The sequence below is a fragment of the Tamandua tetradactyla genome, chromosome 11 (assembly GCF_023851605.1).
Source record: "Tamandua tetradactyla isolate mTamTet1 chromosome 11, mTamTet1.pri, whole genome shotgun sequence".
Taxonomy (NCBI): Eukaryota; Metazoa; Chordata; class Mammalia; order Pilosa; family Myrmecophagidae; genus Tamandua; species Tamandua tetradactyla.
Genome location: NC_135337.1, coordinates 15191864 through 15209831, shown reverse-complemented (window position 1 = coordinate 15209831; position 17968 = coordinate 15191864). Strand labels below are relative to the sequence as shown.

Sequence of the window (17968 nt, the reverse complement as noted above, 5' to 3'; positions counted from 1 at the left end):
TTAATTGTTCCCTAATTCTATAATTTCAGTGTTATCTACTACTTATTATGTTTTTGAGAAACTTCTATATTTTACTTCATTACAGTATATTTCTTTACTCGTCATAGAGGGTTGCACAATGTAAGATAAACAGCAGAAACTAAAAACAGTAGAAGCACATTTTCTTCTAAAACTTTCCAACGCTAGTTTAATTTTGACATGTCTTAATCACTATGCCATTTTCTTCTTTAGAAAGCTCATTTTAACACCAACCATTGAAATGCACAATTGTTACAGAAACTGGCAGTGATTTAACTTTGCTGAAAATGCTCAACATACTCGATTAAATCAGGGAGGACCTTGTAGATGTCTTCATCATCGACACTCTCTTCTGTTGGGAAAGGCCTAGGGAAGAAAATTTTAAAACGGGGGTGAGTAAGCAACAGCCAGGCCAGGCATCCACCTCTCACTAAATACACAAGCTCACTTGCTGTCAAAGTGGTCAGATCGGTCACCCTGTCTAACATAATGTCCTGGACTCTTGCCAAAGCGCCTGCCTTGCAGCGGTGTCCAGATTTCCCCCAGGGAGGCGGTAGCACCTGCTATGCCAACTTACCCACAGCAATTATGACCGCTGGTCGCTGCAGTCACATGCAGGTGGGGCACGGCGATGTGCTCATCGGATCCACATGCCACAAACCTGCAGGCAACCTCATATATCCAACAGCAGCTTCCCGGTACAGAGAGCAGCAAACAGCCGTGTACGTACCCTCGACTTCTGCATTGGCTCTTTTGAGTTATGGGATCTGACCCAATTGACAAACAATTTGTAATACCCATCCTTCCATGACTACTCTATTTGAAAATCATTAGAAGACAAAAGGACTGCACCCCTTATATATGAATGTTGACTCTGATGTGTTATTCTACTCAGACTTTAAATTCTACCTTTTATTTTCATTTATTGAAAGAACAAGTCAATCAAATCTCAGGAAAAAAATAAAGAACGCTTTCTTTGTCCCCTGTTTAAGAAAAATCACATTTCAGTTTATGCCCTATTGGTTTTCTCATCTGCCTCATGCCATGATGTATTTTTCTCACAGCACCAACATACTGCCCTAAATTAATGCCTAATAAAATCACAGGAACTGTTGTACAGTGCCAAAAGTTTTACACTTTCTTTCATGCAGCCAGCATGTCATATGTTCCATAAAAACTAACAAGAGAGTCCATCAAGATAATAAATGATCCCTGAATAATTACTCAATAATTCTACTGGGCAGCATAGTTTCACACTGGCTTAACAGTTCATTTAATATTTAAGACATTTGAGGAACTTAGGTTTTTCAAATAAATTAATGTGTGAGAAATGCCAAAGTTTCAGAATCATTTTTTTTAAATTTAGGTACATGTTATCATGATTACATAACAATGTAATCCATTTTAGAAAACATAGATAAGAAAAATTAAAGAGAAAAAAATCTTCCTGATATATATCCATTCAAAATTTAAAACACAGAAATGCACATATGAATCAAACTGTTTTAAAATCTTGTTTATATTTAATCAATGTTAAATATACATCGACATGGAAAGGTATTTATGAGATAAAAAACGGATCACAAAGTGTTGCACATTTGTCCAGCCTGCAGACTGCTTCTGTAGAAAACGGGCAAATGTGTGGCCCACTTCTGAGAAAGAGTCTGCAGGATGTCCTCCCAAGGTTCTCTGTACCCAGGAGATGGGCTGCCTGATAAGTGCTAATCAGTCCATTAACGAGTACTTGGATCCTCTTGCTTGGAAGCAACAGAGTCAGAGACACAAGGTCACAGCCTTGTAATGGCTGGAAACTAGAGAATGGAGCACTGAGCAAACAAGGTAAGAAAGCAAAATCCATTCCGTCTCCAGGAGGCCTGGATTTATGGCTATTGAGACTGTTTATCATTTCCTAATGATACCTATATATTTACCAACTGATCTAAATTAAATATTTAGTTCCTGAAACAGAGAAAGCCTAACACAACATACACAGCTCTATCTCCTTGCTTACTGATAGCACAGCACTCCAGTGCATGAGGATGACATAATTCCAGATACCCAATTTATTTCCCAGTTCCTCTTTTATTACCAAACTTTCAATATGCAGCCTTGTAAACAGATTGTTTTATACTTGTCTGGTTATTTCTTAAACTCCTAAAAGTTGTGAGCTATTGCTATGGCTTTTGATAGGCATGGAAACACTCTACAGGAAAGAAATCCGTTCTAATATCTTTTAAAGTATTTATTTACATAAGCATTCGTGTTTGCCTTAATGAATCCTATGTACAGAACTGTTGGAGGAAGTTTCAAATAAATCGTACCAGTGATAGTCACTCAATCAGTGAATTGAGAAAAAGGGTTTTAAAAATGTATCTTACTCATTCCTATGCATTAGTTCATACTTGCTAAATAGTTTTCAAATATATATATATATTGGACAGCTATATGCAGGGCCCTCTGCAGGAATGAGACATGCTCTCTGTGCTCAAAGTGCTCTGCAGACAGTAACCACTCAATCAGGAATCATTAGATTGGACTGAATGGCGCACACGACCCACAGAGAAACAAGCTTACCTGATTCCCGTGGCCAGGGCGATGGGTGTGCGCGAAAGACGCGACAGTGTTTCTATAACCTAAGGAAAGGGGAAAGCGTTAATTGGGCATGTTTTTCAGAAGAGATACATTATCTTTTTTTTTTTTTTCCAAAACACCACTTTCCAATCTAATATGAATCACGGCAGCAGAAAGGTAAATCTGCAGATGCCAAGAAATGGACAAAGGGAGAAAAGCCCTGATTGTGAATTATAAACACTGGATTTATGGTTTTGCACCTTTCTTTCACTTTATTCCTTTACACAGGGTTGCCATTTCCTTCCCAGTAAAATGAGGAGGTAACTGGATGATCCCAAAGGTTTCACGTCGCTACTCACTGTTACAGGATCTGACAGACCCTACAATGCTGTGCTGCCCCATACAGCAGACACTAGTCAGATGAAGCTGCTTAAACACAAATTAACTAACATTAAATAAAACTAGAAATTCAGCTCCAGAGTTGAACTGGCCACATTTCAGGGACCGGGTATACATGCCTAGTGGCTACTCTGTCGGACCACACAGACATCGAACATTTCCATTGTCAGCAAAAGATCTGTTGGGCAGCACGGCTACATAGCCAAGTGTTTGCAGCGTGGGTTCTCGACCCAGACCGCATGAGTTCAAATCTTGGCTTCACCACGTGTTAGCTGCGTAAACCTGAGCAAATGTCTTCACTGATCTGGACCTTAGATTCTTATAATAATAGAACCTACTACATTAAATTAGTATGAATAAAATAATATCTGTAAGATATTTAGGTGGTAGCTATTTTTTTAATCATCTTTTAAAATACTGCCTTTTTCTACTTTCGGTTGTTTTCAAGTAAAGAGATTCTTAAATTACCCACGATTATCTGTTTCAAAGATTCCTTATGAAGATATTTCGTGCCTGTCTAATCATGCCCTGCCATAGCTTTTACACGAGTGCCTGCCAGCCTCACTCTTCCTGAAAACTTTTGTACCTAAGATCACCGCCTTTCAAGACTCAGTAAAGCCTGTTTTTACAATAATATATCTAAGTTATCTTAACTCTCAACATTAAATGGGACCAATTTTAAGTGCTTCTACAAGGCCTATTGAAAATGTGAAACAAAAAGAGAAAAGGCAAAATTCTCTCTCTGAAATGCAGTAATCCTTCCTCAGTTCAAAGACAGAAACATACAAGTCAAATCTTCAGTTCTTTGTAGATGCCTAGTAAGACAACGCGCCACACATAAACTTATATCTTAGCTACTTCGAAGGGTAGCTAACTGCTATGGTCAGAAACTCATGGCTTGGCATTAACAGACTTGGATGAGACCTGGCTCCAACAGGTTCCACTTAAGCTTACCTTTTAAAAGTCTCTGTAAAATAGGGATGATAATAGCTGCTTCGTGGAGTCCATGAAAGAATTAAATGAGATAATATGCCTATCAAATGCTTAATTAACTCAATAAATGTCAACTTTTTATAGAATAAAATCATTACTATACAGAAATAAAATTTATTTACAAGTCTATATGAAATTGCTTTCTGGTTTATCTATGTTGGACATTTGGTATCAAAGTAAGTCACAACCACCCAGATAAAACTTGACATCGGTTAATTCTCCCATAAATAAGTGAAGATAAAGCATCTTCACTGAGTCTAAAAATCAGCAGATCATGAACATACAAATACTAGCAAATTTATCAAAATAAATTATTCAAAATTAAAATAATCATTTGCTAAAATTCCAAACTATGCAATGTTGAGTGAAAAGTTTCGTTTTGGGAAGGTTCTGGAACAATGCGTAGAATAGTAGTTAGATGTGGCACTGTTATAAAGCTCCTGAGTTAAGTTTACAGCTGCTTCTGTCTCACACTGCAGTCTCACCAGTGTCACTAATCAATAAAAGAAAAGTAGCAACAGCACTACTATGTATTATACTATTTTATTTATTAAATATTTTAATAGTAATGCATTTTATTCCTTGAGGAATATTTTTATAATAATTATGATGTCTGTTTGAAATAAGAATACATTTTCTGATCCTTATCCCATCAACAATCAAAAATATTCACTACCTCCTCTCCACCCCCCCACATCCCCACCCCAAAGAAAAACTATAGCTTGGTCTTTTCGTATAAATATCCACCAGAGGGCGCCAGACAATAGCATATTACTTGAGTCCTAAATTGCATTTATAAACACTTCTGAAAATCAATGAACTGAAACCAATTCCTATTACTTATTTCATAGGGGTTATTCATTGCTATTCATTAATATAAGAATACTATAAACATACAATTCATATGGAAAATGGAAAGATCACATGTAATATGCCTTAAAGTGAACCTCTCTGAGGACCTTTAACTTGTATATTGAGTCAGTTCATTAACTCTTTAGTTTGGCCCAAACAAACACTGTTTCGTCAATGCAGTGTTTTTAGAGCAATGCTTATTCTATAAAAGCTAAGCATATTGAAATTTGGAATGGGCAAATACTGAAATGAATGCCAGATTCTCAAATCCTGCAAGCAGACTCTGACCTGCCATTAGAAATATCCATGTAAAGAACATTTTGAAAAGAAAACTTCCCCAGGGAAGCTAAAAGTACTATTTGCCCTACCTCAAAATAATAGGAAATTATGGCCATAAATGTGTTCTTTTATTATGTCAAATTGAAGTAATACAGCAATAGCTAAAATTTGTCCTTCCCATCTCTCCTACCTTCCATGCAAAGGGGACTACAGCTAAGAATCTAGTATGAATCATGTAGAATGCTTCCTTTCTTTTCTTTTTTATTTTTGTTTTTTTTAGTAATGGGTTCATTTTAGGCTGACTTTTCTATAGGCAGCTTTTATCTTAAGAGTGTATTATAGACAGCTGTGTCAATACATACTGATCTACTTTTTCATCTTAATGATTGCAGAACATTCCAGCTCACTTATATAGCAATGATTTAGCCATTCTGCTACCAATAAACCTTTCCAATATTTTGCTCCTAGAAGAATACTACAATTAACATCCTTGCCAAATATCTTTTCAATTATGTACAGAGGTTTCTATAGGAAAGATTCTTAGAAAGAATTACTAGGTCAAAAGGCATGAGCATTGCTCTCCAAAATTTGGCATGAATTTATACACCCCTGAAAATGTATAAGAACATAACAAGGCATTCCTTATGATCTGTGTACTTCACTGTCTCTGCCACTTGATAGCGGAAAATACCTTAAGGGCAGGGAAACTAAATTGCATCTTCATTGTTGTATTCCCATCATCAAGTTCACAGTCAGGTTCACAACAACAACTTAATGCAAAAATAGTTGTTGCTCAAGCAAATGAACGAGAAATGCCTTGCAAAATTACTGTGAGGATTAGGGACAGGATGTGTGGAGATATGTTAAGGGCTTAGTGTGGCGCAGGCAAAGAATGAATAAATAATTGAAGAAACCCATTATGACAATTAAATATTAAGTATGAGAAAGAGATGCCTGTCTCCTCAAACCTAGAGCCAACATACAAATTGGGTCCCCTCGTTAAACTTTTTCTCCAAGCTTTTTATTTTGCTTGAGTTCTTCATCCATAGTACTTGTATTTTAACTTTTCATTCTGAAATAATTTCAAACTGACAGGGCAGTTACAAAACTAAAATAAAACCCATATAGAGAACTCCAGCACACCCACCCCGCCCCAGATATCCAGATCCACCAACTTTTAACATTTTGTCACATTTGCCATATCATTCTATTTATCCATCCATCTATCCATCCAGCCAGCCAGCCATTCATTTGTCTAATCAGTACTTTATTTTTCCTATTTCATTAGTCAGTTTAAAAACCATGAAATAAAACCTCTTTCAAAAGCACAATGACAACATGGTACATTTGTGAAACTACCCCATTTTTAACTATTCTCTTCATGGAACCTTCTGGCAAATTCTCAATCTTTGCTTATTAAGCACATTAGATATTGTAATGGGTAATTAAAACAAGTCATCCACGCAGCAGCCATATGTTAGTTATAAGGAAGCTGTTCTAGTTTGCCAGCTTTCAGAATGCAATATACCAGCAACAAAATGGCTTTTAAAAAGGGGAATCTACTTTTAAAAAGGGGAATTTAGCAAGTTGCTAGTTTACAGTTCTAAGGCCGAGATAATGTCCCAATTAAAGCAAGGCTACAGAAATGTCCATTCAAAGGCATCCAGAGAAAGATACCTTGGTTCAGGAAGGCTGATGAAGTTCAGGGTTTCTCTCTCAAGTGAGAAGGCACATGGTGAACATAGTAAGGGTTTCTCTCTCAGCTGGAAGGGCATGTGGCAAACACATCATCATCTGCTAGCTTTCCCTCCTGGCTTCCTGTTTCATGAAGCTCCCCGGGAGGCATTTTCCTTCTTCATCTCCAAAGGTCGCTGACTGATGGACTCTCTGCTTTGCGGTGCTGCAGCACTCTCTGTTCTCTCCGAATCTCTCTCTTTCTCCAAAATGCTTCCTCTTTTATAGGATTCCAATAAATTAATCAGGATCCACCCAAATGTGTGGGGACACATCTCTACCTAATCTGGTTTAACAACCATTCTTGATTGAGTCACATCTCTATGGAGAGGATCTAATTACAGTTTCAAACATACAGTACTGAATAGGGATTAGAAGAAACGGCTGCCTTTACAAAATGGGATTAGGATTAAAACATGGCTTTTCTAGGGTACATACATTCTCTCAAACCAGCACGGAAGCCATGGCCAACCAGAGTAACCGGACGGAACCAGACCCACAATGACGGTGCTGAGAAGTTGCTAATTAACTACGGATTTATCTCTTCGTGCTCCCCCCTCTAAAATTTTAACTCAATCTAATCCTTGACCAATGGAAAGGCTAATGTTACAATTTTTTAAACAAAATGCACAAATAGAGGAAGTGGGGCTCACAACAGATTTATATACAGGCAACAGCCAGGCAGACCTCAAAACATGGCTCAGTGGAGGGGAACAGGGAGCCAGGATTCAGGAGGAGTTTAGGGAAGTGACTTTTATAGGGAGGGAGGTGGGTTCTGCAAGGGCTGTCAGGGGGCTACAGGTTTGCACCCAAAGTGCAAAACAAGCTTAGTGCTTCAAGGAAGGTCCACAGCCGCACCGCAGCATGATGTTATCACCCAGCAGTTGAGGGTCCAGGACAGGAACCATGCCTCTTTCCAGCAGGCTCCAAGCAAGAGCCCCATGGGATCAGAGAGGAAACCCCAGGGTCCAGAGGAGGTCAGTGGGAGCACGAGCCTAGGAGAGTTGGGGGGAAAGAAATTCAGACAGAAGCACAGGGCCGTGGACTGGATCAGCTGCAATGTAGAGGCTGTGCAGAGATGGGGTGCTATCCAGGCACCTGGGATACCAGAGTCACTGACAGCGAGGCCTGACTCAACCCCCACTAGACAGTGAGCTCAGGACAATAATACATTTTACTTAAACTCTCCTAGGAAATCAGCAGAACTCATTAACTTAATTTTTTTTTTGCAATTCTAATTTCACACAATAAATTACCCCATTAGGTTACTACACAGCTTAATGTCACTTCTAACAACACATACTGAGACTTCCTAAAACACCTGGTTATTGCACTGTGGGGTGATGTTGAAAACGTCCTTAGCACGTCTTCCGTAAGAAAAGCAAGACGAGACAAACAACACATTATTTCTGCATCAAGAACATTACGAGCCATGGGAAATGAATTTGTATTGTTCAAAAGAGGAGAGCACCTGTATAGTTTAAACGTGTCCAAACTGCAGTTGGTAATCATCATAAATGCAAGAATAGTCCGTTATTTATTATTTATTATAACAGTCTGTTATTTATTATGTTTTTAATCTTCAAATGCGTAGCTCTACAGAATCAGGGGTCTCTCTTTAGAAAAGCCGTGCGCTGCACTGGACACCATATACATGTACTCAGGAGTGCAGATACGGGAGGCAGATTTCCTAGTCCAAGTCCCCCTAGTGGGGTGAGCATGGGAATTAAGTAGATGCTCAGTACTTTCATTTCTCTACCTATAAAACTAGAGTAGAAACAGCATCTGTGACACAGATACATTGGGGAGATTAAATGAGGAAATATACATAACATACTTAGAATGCCCAGGACTTCTACCATTATTTCCTATCCTCCTCCTCCTCCTCCTCCTCATCACCATCATCATCATCATCATCATCATCATCATCCTCATTATCATCATCATCATCAGTAAAGTAAGGCTTGGACTTTGCAAAGAACTTCAGAAAAATAAAACGTGAGGTATAGCTAAAGTTATCACAGGACATAAAATAAAGCTTTCCATTAAAAACAAGGTGTCAGTGGCTGAGAGAGTTCAAATAAAGTCAAGAGGCTCCTCTGGAGGTTGCTCTTATGCAAGATTCAGTTAGACATTGCTACCTATCAGAGCCTGCCAAATCCCAACCAAAATCGATCCTGCCAATCCTAAAATACACCTAGGGCAATATATAAGATTCTACAAAGGTTCCATGCACTAGGGTTACTTTCCAAAAACCTACACCCTCCAGATGGGTCCCTGGACCAGATAAGTCCTGAAACCCAGAGGGGCCAGCCTCTCCAGAACATCAGCTATTTTCATCCCTTTATCCCTTATTATCAACAGCCCTTTCCAACATGAAAAAGCTAGAACGGGCATAGCCCAAATACCCCTAAAGAGTGGGAGAAAGATCAAGAAGAAGGTGGAGTCATACAGAGAAGGTGGGTTTAACAAATGAGTATGAATGCTGAATCATTATACTGATACTATTTTTAGCCTCCACTACCTTGGAGCAGCTAGAAATAAACACCTGAAATTGTGGAATTGTAACCCATACCAAACTCTGAAATCTGTTCTACAACTTATTGTTGTGATGTACTGTGACATTTATTGCTTTTATGTATATACGCTATTTAAAGAGAAGGAAGAATATACCAGAGATGATAGGATTTTACAAATGAGTATGACTGCTGAATCATTATAATTGATATTTCTGTTGGTCTCCAGTGTCTTGGAGCAGCTAGAAGAAATAACAAAACATCATGGAACTGTACCCATACCAAACTTTAAAATCTATTCTATAGCTACTTGTTAAAATGTACTTGAAAATTCATTGCTCTTTTGTATGTATGTTATTTTTCACAATAAAAAAAATGTTTAAATATGTATGAGCACTGAATCAGTATATTTATATTTCTTTTACCTTATAGCAGCCAGAAATAAAAACCTAAAATTATGGAATTATAACCCATACCAAACGCTGAAGTCTGTTCTACAACTAATTGTTGTAATGTACTTTGAAATTTATTGCTTTTATGTATATACATTATTTTTCATGCAAAATAAGAAAAAAAGAGAAGGTAGGATTTAACAAATGAGTATGACTACTGAATCAATATATTGATATTTCCATTGGTCTCCAGTGTCTTGGAGCAGCTAGAAGAAAAAACGAAAAATCATGGACCTGTAACCCATACCAAACTTCAAAATCTGCTGTGTAGCCACTTGTTAAAATGTACTTGGAAATTTATCGCTTTTTTGTTTACATGTTATTTTTTGTAATGAAAAATATATTTAAAAAAACAATGAAACAATGCTTTCCCATAGCTGTGTGAACTTTAACAGCACGACAGATTGTACCTCTCTGTTCAAGTACGTGATGGCCAGTGCTTGCTAACAGTTGCCAAAATTTGCTGAGCTTATCTATTACAGCATTATATTTAAAAAAAGTGAAGATTGTATAGTCAGGCTTCTTTTATTCATTTTCTGCTTCCATTTAATTTAATGTTAAATCCAAATACTCAAATAAAGAAATAAACTCCTCTTATACAAAAGTATCTTTGAAAGGCCTAAAATAATTGCATATGACTTTGCTAAAGTGAATTTTAACTAAAAATAATGTTCCATGCCTAGTAAATGCATGAAGATGATACATCATTAGGGCCAGAATCACATTCAGCTCATACAGAATTAAATGAACTCTAAGAAGTGGCAAGACAGAGGGGAGGACTCAGAAGAGCTTTAGAATCCCCTCACCCGCTCCCTTCACCCTCACACTCAGTTCCTCCAAATAAATATGAAATTTTATATAACTATGCTTGCCATATAATCACAATCTCAAGATAAGTTCTTTAGCGACTTAGCCAAACCCCACCCTAACCCATACTGCCACCCCCTGAAATCCATCCTATATAAAAATTCTGGAGCCACCACCACATTTTATTCAGTAGTCCTTTATTTTGAATAACAGATCCCACTGAGAATATGATGAAAACCCTAGATCATCTCCCCAGGAAAAGAAAATAAATGTATGAATATGTATGTATGTGTATGTAAATATGTATGTGTGTGTGTGTGTGTGTGTGTGTTTGCATGTATAATTCTGAATCTCATCTAGAGAAATTGAGGGACCTCTTAAAATCTATTCATGGATTTCCTACATTCTGGCTCAATTTCCTCCTTTAGCTATAAGAAAATTTACCCAGGAAAATTAACTAACTTGCCCAAGATCAAAGAACCAATAGTAGCAGACTTGGTACCAGAACCCAGGCCCTTTCTCTTCTGTCTAACCTATTGCTCCTTCTATTTCACCACTCTGCCTGAAAATCCTGTGTTCAGGAAACACTCAATAAACATCTACTGAACATTCACTGTGTGCTAGATACACAGGCATAGGCCATATGCTGAGGATATCAAAATGAAGATTCTACAACTCTGCTCTCAAGATACCCACAGTCTTTTGGGAAAGACCTAATGGATGGTAAGTGGAAAATAAGGTACAGCACAGCCTGGAGGAGGCCGCAAGGAGTGATGCCAGTTTGACCCTCTCAGCCTAAAGGGGGGGAAGCTCAGGAGCTTCTGAGAGGAGGAGACCCTTCAAACCTGCTTTTCTTCCCTATCCCCAATGATTCACCATCCCCCTCCTCTTCCTCACCTGACGACATCAGGGAAACATTCTAGCCTTTTACCTCTCCCCTAAACTCAGGTGTAATTCCTATCAATTATACTTTCAAATCTCTCTCAGATCCAACCCTTTGTCTCTTCCTGTGCCATGGTCTTAGCCCAGGGGCTCACTATGCCTTGCCTCAATTATTGGAACAGCCTCCCAAGGTGTCTCCGTGCCTCCAGTTTCACTCCCTTCAAATTCACCCTCTGCATGGTACCTATAGAGCTTGCATGACATTTAAAAACTGTCAATCCAATCACACCATCTCCACTTTAAAATTCAAAAATGTAAATCCTCATGCAAAGTATTGAGCAAGGCAGTCAAGAAACTTCATGATCGACTCCCTCTTCCTTCCAGGTTTCTCCCACACCCCCCATGATGGCCCACACCCAACCACTTGGCCTGCTGTGGCCCAGATTCCAGAACCATAAACGTGAATTCTAGCAGAGCGTAAAATCCACTTCCCTATAATTCACAGACACAGTTTCAAAATTAAAATGTTCATACAAAAAAAGCAGGCAGGAAAAAGCGAACTGGTGCCAAAAACGGTGAATTTTCTTATCCCAAGTAAAAGAGACTATAAGAAACATTTCTTACACACTGTTTTAACCACCCCCGATCTAATACCAAAGTCAATGAAACCTGAAATTCTTCAATACAGAACTTGCTGTCTGGAAATACCATTCTCTAGTTAAAAATCAGAATGAATACAAATATTCACTGCTTCTCCTAAACTAGCAATGGTCTGCTAGACTGTGTTGCAACTAGCAGGAAAATAATAAAGAATTCAACTGTTTGTACACAATGTAAAAGAAATGATTTCATTTGATAATGACATATGTGTGAATTGGAGAGTAGTATAACAATCTATAAACATTATATACAATTTAAACATGTTCTAATACAAAGAATGGGAACTTAATTATGGATCCTGAGGGTAAACACTCATTTTTCAGGTACGATTGCAGTAGCAACTCTAGCAAGGAAACTGAAGTACTAGCAGAGAGTGTCATTACCAGCTCACTGGGAATCCACGGTGGCTTTTACACAACTCACTTTGAACAGACATGTCTTATGTGCTACAGCAGTAACACAAGTCAGAGAAGAGGTTGTTATGTGATTTGCAATAGCTTGGGAGAGTTCCATTTGACTTAAGAGATTTAGAAAACTTAATGCATTTTCAGTGCTCCCCACAAATTATACAGCTGAGTCCAAGTCAAATAATGTGTTTTCCAAACTCAACTCAAGTTTAATGACATGCAACTTGCTGGCAAAGATTTTCCTCTGAATGCTGCCCCCATGACTATTACCACTTTAAAGGATGAAACTTCATTGAGGCCAAGAACTAGAAGGCAATCGCAGAATTACAGGATCTGATGGAAGAGGAGAACACATTGCTGATTACTAATCTGGAGATGCCCAATATTTAGTTCCAGCCTCAGAACTACTCACAAAGAATAATGAAGTGTCTGGAGTTTTTCTCATATTTTAAACCACCTAAAAGAAATTATGCCTTTGTCCGCATGATTAGGAGAGTAAGATGATAAAGTTCCCCTGTTTGCTGATTTGGTAACATTGGTCCTTTCACACTGCTTGGAAGTGCTCATTATCATGTACTTAAACAATTAAAAAAGCTTTAAAAAAATTTTTAAGTGTAAGAGACATAGTTTCTAGATCAGCACTGCCCAGTAGAAATATAACATGAACCATATACATAATTATAAAATTTTAAGTCACATTAGAAAAAAATAAAAGGGAATAGGTGAAACAAATTTTAATCACATATTCTATTTAATTCAATGTATCTAAATATCATTTCAGCATATGATCAACTTAAGAATCAATACAAAGAACTGTATATTCTTTCTTTTCATACTGAGTCTTCAGGATCTAATGTATATTTTGCATTCACAGACTCTCATTTTGGAATAGCCACCTTTCAAGGGCTCGATAGTCACATGTGGCTAATAACTACCATACCGGACAGCACAATTCTAGATAAAACCCTTCAGAGCCCTCAATACATAGAAGAAAAGGAAGTATGTCTATAGTACATCCATAGTGGGGAAGGATGGAGCCAAGCTCCTCATTTTACAGATGCAGGTGGTGACTTAAGAGAGAGACGTGACACCCAAATACCCCACTGCTTGAGGTAGTTTAATCAGAGCTAGAACATGTGCTTCAAGACGCCCACTGTTTCTTTTCCAGTGGGACCAGGGAAGGTGGAAAAGATCCTGGAGGGAGGAGAAAGCTACCCCTCCACACAGGCTTTATTTTATCAACCACACATTTTCTCACTGCTATAAACCCAATTTTCTGATCATTTACTCATTCAATGGACAGTTGTTCATCAACCCCCACATGATAGGCTCATATTACCGAGGACACTTCCTGACAAACTGCCCAGTGAGCCTGCAGTCCAGTTGGGAGATAGGTAGGTAGATAATCATGCAAATAAATGCAAACCATTACTTAAGGTGGTAAGAGATAGGAAGGAAAGGCACACAGTGCTGTAAGAAGTGTAAGAATGGGATATATTCTTGTTCAAGACTTGGAAGGTCTCTCTGAGTAAGGGGTAGGTGATTTGAGACATGAATTCCCGGGGTGATCAGGACTTCCACTTGAGCATCTTGTACACAAAATCATTAACATTCTTTGATATCTAATATCACTCTTGCCTTCCATTTCTAACCCTATATCTTCTAATTATTCTTTCCAAAAAAGGAAGGACATTCAGTTCCACAGATCAATAATCTCACCAAGGTTTGAGAGCCAGTTTGAGTTGTGGCAACAGGAGACTCTCAAATACCTACCTCCCAGCACAGCAAGGCAAAGTAACTATTTCCCATGGATCCCAAGATGGGTTATCCAGATGGCCAAGGGCCTCGTGTAACATATCAAAATGAGAACTTCATTTGATAGCCCGTAGAGACCTAGACAAGGTTTTTTTTTTTTTTTTTTAAAGGAAAGACAGAGAGAAGGAAGGAAGGAAGGAAGAAAGGGAAACATCTTTAAACATTTTCTTGTTTTATTGTATTCTGTTTCTCCGTTTTTGTTACATGGGCTGGGGCCGGGAATCGAACCGAGGTCCTCCGGCATAGCAGGCAAGCACTTTGCCCGCTGAGCCACCGCAGCCCGCCCTAGACAAGGTTTTTAAGGGCAGTCATGTGATCCAATTTGTTTTCTAGGGTAACTAGAAACTGCTAGCAGATTAAATAAATGGAGACAGACTGAAGGAATGGAGTCAAGGAAAGAGTCACTACTGCAATAGTTCAAGGGACAGAGCACATGGTCATATGATGTACAGGTTGTGCTGACTGTATTCAGGACACTTCAGAATATACTCAGTTAAGGTAAGACAGTCACACAAGCACAGTTGTCAGACGGTGAGAAGTGGTGGTTCTCAAACCTGCCTGAATGCAAGAAACAGAAACACCTGGGAGCTTTTGAAAACCCATGCCCAGGCCACACCTTTGGAGAACATAACTCAAATCCTCTGTGATGGGTCCAGGCATCAGAATTTTTTATACAGCCAGGGTTGAAAATCACTGGCTTCAATACTATAATGACTTTCTAAATCCCAGAAGTCAAACAGAAGCAGTGTTTTTTTCATTCTTTAATTTAGCAAAAAATTATTGTATGCCTACAATTTTTCAGCTCTAGTTTAAGGGCTTAATTTTAGTTAAATCTCACAAAATCTTTGAGTTACATACTATTTTCATTTTACAAATAAGAACCCTCTATGGGTCAGGGGGTAGAGTGACTTTTAAAAAGATAACAGGCAAATGGTAGAACCTGGATTTGTACATTTAGCTCCGAATACCCAGATCTGCTAAAAGCAGTTAGCGCTGCCAGTACCTTTAGATTTGGGCCTTTTCTTATGATTTGACTTACAGTGTTCCTTAATTGTTGGGGATCTTGACTTCCAAGGAATGTAACTACCTCAAGAACTAAACCATGTCTCATTGTTCCATTAAACCCTCTGCTGTGTCTGATGCCACATGAGCCAAAATAGAAACTTTCATTGTATTATTACAGGACAGCTCTTCAGTGTTGCAAAACACTAAGTATTATGGAAATACAAATGCTGTAAATTCATAGCCTAAATAATTTCTTTAATAGCAGCTCAAATTCATATGAAAAAGTGAACATGTCCTAATAATAAACTCTTGTGCCTTTTTTTTTATTCTGAACAATAAACAGGAATCACATACTATGGCAGCAACTACCTATGAAGGCCATGAAAATTTCAACATTTAACAAAATAACGAGTATTTCCTAACCTGGGACTGTCTTATTATGTAGTGGCACCAATTGCTTAAGAAAACTTTATTAGTAAGTTTAATCTATAGCATTTGGTGCAAATTCATGTATAATGAAATGTCACAGAAGGATTTGTGTGATCAACAATGAATCCTAATTTATTTCCACACCTTATTTGTATGAAACTCAGAGGCTTAGTGTTTAGCTGGGGATATAACTAAATTATATGTAAAATCTTCTTGGTCTATCTAATTGATACATAAGAGAAGCAGTTAACACAATCAGGCCCACTTAGAAGTGCCTAGATGTTCGAAGTCTGGCACCCACAAGTTTGAGCTCCTTCATCTGGCTGGCAGCTCATAGAGTGTAAGAAAATATAACACTTTGATTTCTTTAAGTGTATTTTCTTTGTGTGTGTATGTGTGCACAGTGCATATGAAAACAAAAAATGACAGCAGTGTTAGAGTGCTATTAAAGATTATACATGCATATGCATGCATGTCCACATACACATACGCCAGGCTCCGGACTAAGAACTTTACTGACATTATTTAATGTTCAAGACAACCTTAAAAAGGAAATACTATTATTATACTGTTGGAGATGGTTGAACTGAAGAATGGAGAGGTTAAGAAGCTTGTCCAAGGTCACAGACACAGGGAGTAGACCCAGCACCTGTGCAAAGGTGATCCGTCCTCAAGTGTGTGCTCTTTTGACCACCAGACACATTGCCTGCTGTGGTGGTGTGAAGATGAACGGACCCCAGGAGGTCATGTTCTTAGAGCTAACTCATTCCTGTGGGTGGAAACCTATTGTGGGTGGGGCCTTTGATTAGGTTATTTCAGTTGAGGCATACCCCAGGTGGGTCTTACTGGAGTCCTTTATAAGAGGATGAAATACAGAGAGAAACACATAGAAGCTCTAAGAGAACGATGCAGAAGCTAAGAGAGGAAGCCACTGAAGCCAGAAGCCAGAAGCTAGAAGCAATGAAACCTGGAAGAGAAAGGAGAAACCAGAAGAGGCCGCCATATGTCTTGCCATGGGACAAAGTCCTGGATTGCCAGAAGCCTGTCTTCAGGAAGAAGGGCTCTCCGGATGATGCCTCGATTTGGACATTTTCCTGGCTTCAGCACTGCAAGCTTGTAAACAATAAATCTCCCTTGTAAAAGCCAACCCATTTTTATGATATCTGCATTTCAGAAGCTTTAGCAAACTAAAACTGTACTCTGATATTAAGGTACTGGGGCTAGAAAGTTTAGGAAATCCAAAGAAGACACAGTCCTTATGCTCCAGAAGCAAGTGTCCCACCTGGTGAAACCAGGCATGCCTACACACTGGAACTATTAAAATCAAGACAGCTCTTGATTAGGGCTAAATTGTAGAGTCAGTCAATACTATGGGAGTCCAAAGACATAGTGCATCTGTGCTGGTCTAAGGTGGCTTAGTGGGCAAGGCACATTGTAAGTATGCCCTTGAGAATACATGCATAAAGAAAAAGTGATATCCCATTAGCACAATCTCCAAATTGGACGATTTTTCATCACCTGCACTGCACAAACTCTCGCTCAAGCCCCCATCATCTCTTGATGGTCACAGCCTCCCCACTGACATCCCTGATTCTACTCTCTACTCCTTATAGTCCATTCTTCACTGAGCAACCAGAGTGATTCACCTAAGGCTTAAAACAGAGTATCACTCCTCTACTTAAAACTCTCCAATGGCATTCACTTGAACTTGAAGCAAAATCTAAACTTCTTACCTTGTTCAAAGTCTGATCTACAATGCCAAACTCAACTTTTACCATTCTCTCCCTTTATCCACCATCCCCCAGATCCAATTGGCACATTTGCCCATGGACTAGGTCTGGGATCCCTCAAACCCCTTTCTCTTGCTGTTCTCTCTGCATAGAATGGGAACATCCACTTCCTCACCGCCAGCCTCCAGACCCTTCCATAGCTGCTTAAACATCACCTCAAATATCAGCTGCTCACATAGGCATTACCTGACTATAATCACAAAAAAAGCTTCCTATAATCCCTGTATTCAGAGTTCTTCTCTATCCTACCACCCTATCTATATCTGCCATAGCTTCTCACATCTGAAATATTGCACACCTGTTTACTATCTGTCTCCCTGAGCTAGAATATGAGCTCCATGATGGCAGAGAGTTTGTCA

General features: G+C 38.7%; 1 protein-coding gene across 5 annotated transcripts in view; it reads right to left on the bottom strand.

Moving 5' to 3' along the window:
- Nucleotides 1-17968, bottom strand: part of VAV3 (vav guanine nucleotide exchange factor 3) — a 380746-nt gene that overhangs the window by 201043 nt on the left and 161735 nt on the right. For all 5 annotated transcript variants that reach the window (XM_077120069.1, XM_077120068.1, XM_077120070.1 and 2 more), the window contains exons 3-4: nucleotides 2593-2651; nucleotides 319-384 (exon numbers count right to left, since the gene is read on the bottom strand). In XM_077120069.1, the coding sequence (XP_076976184.1) occupies nucleotides 319-384; nucleotides 2593-2651 (125 nt within the window). The remainder of the gene's footprint in view (nucleotides 1-318; nucleotides 385-2592; nucleotides 2652-17968) is intronic.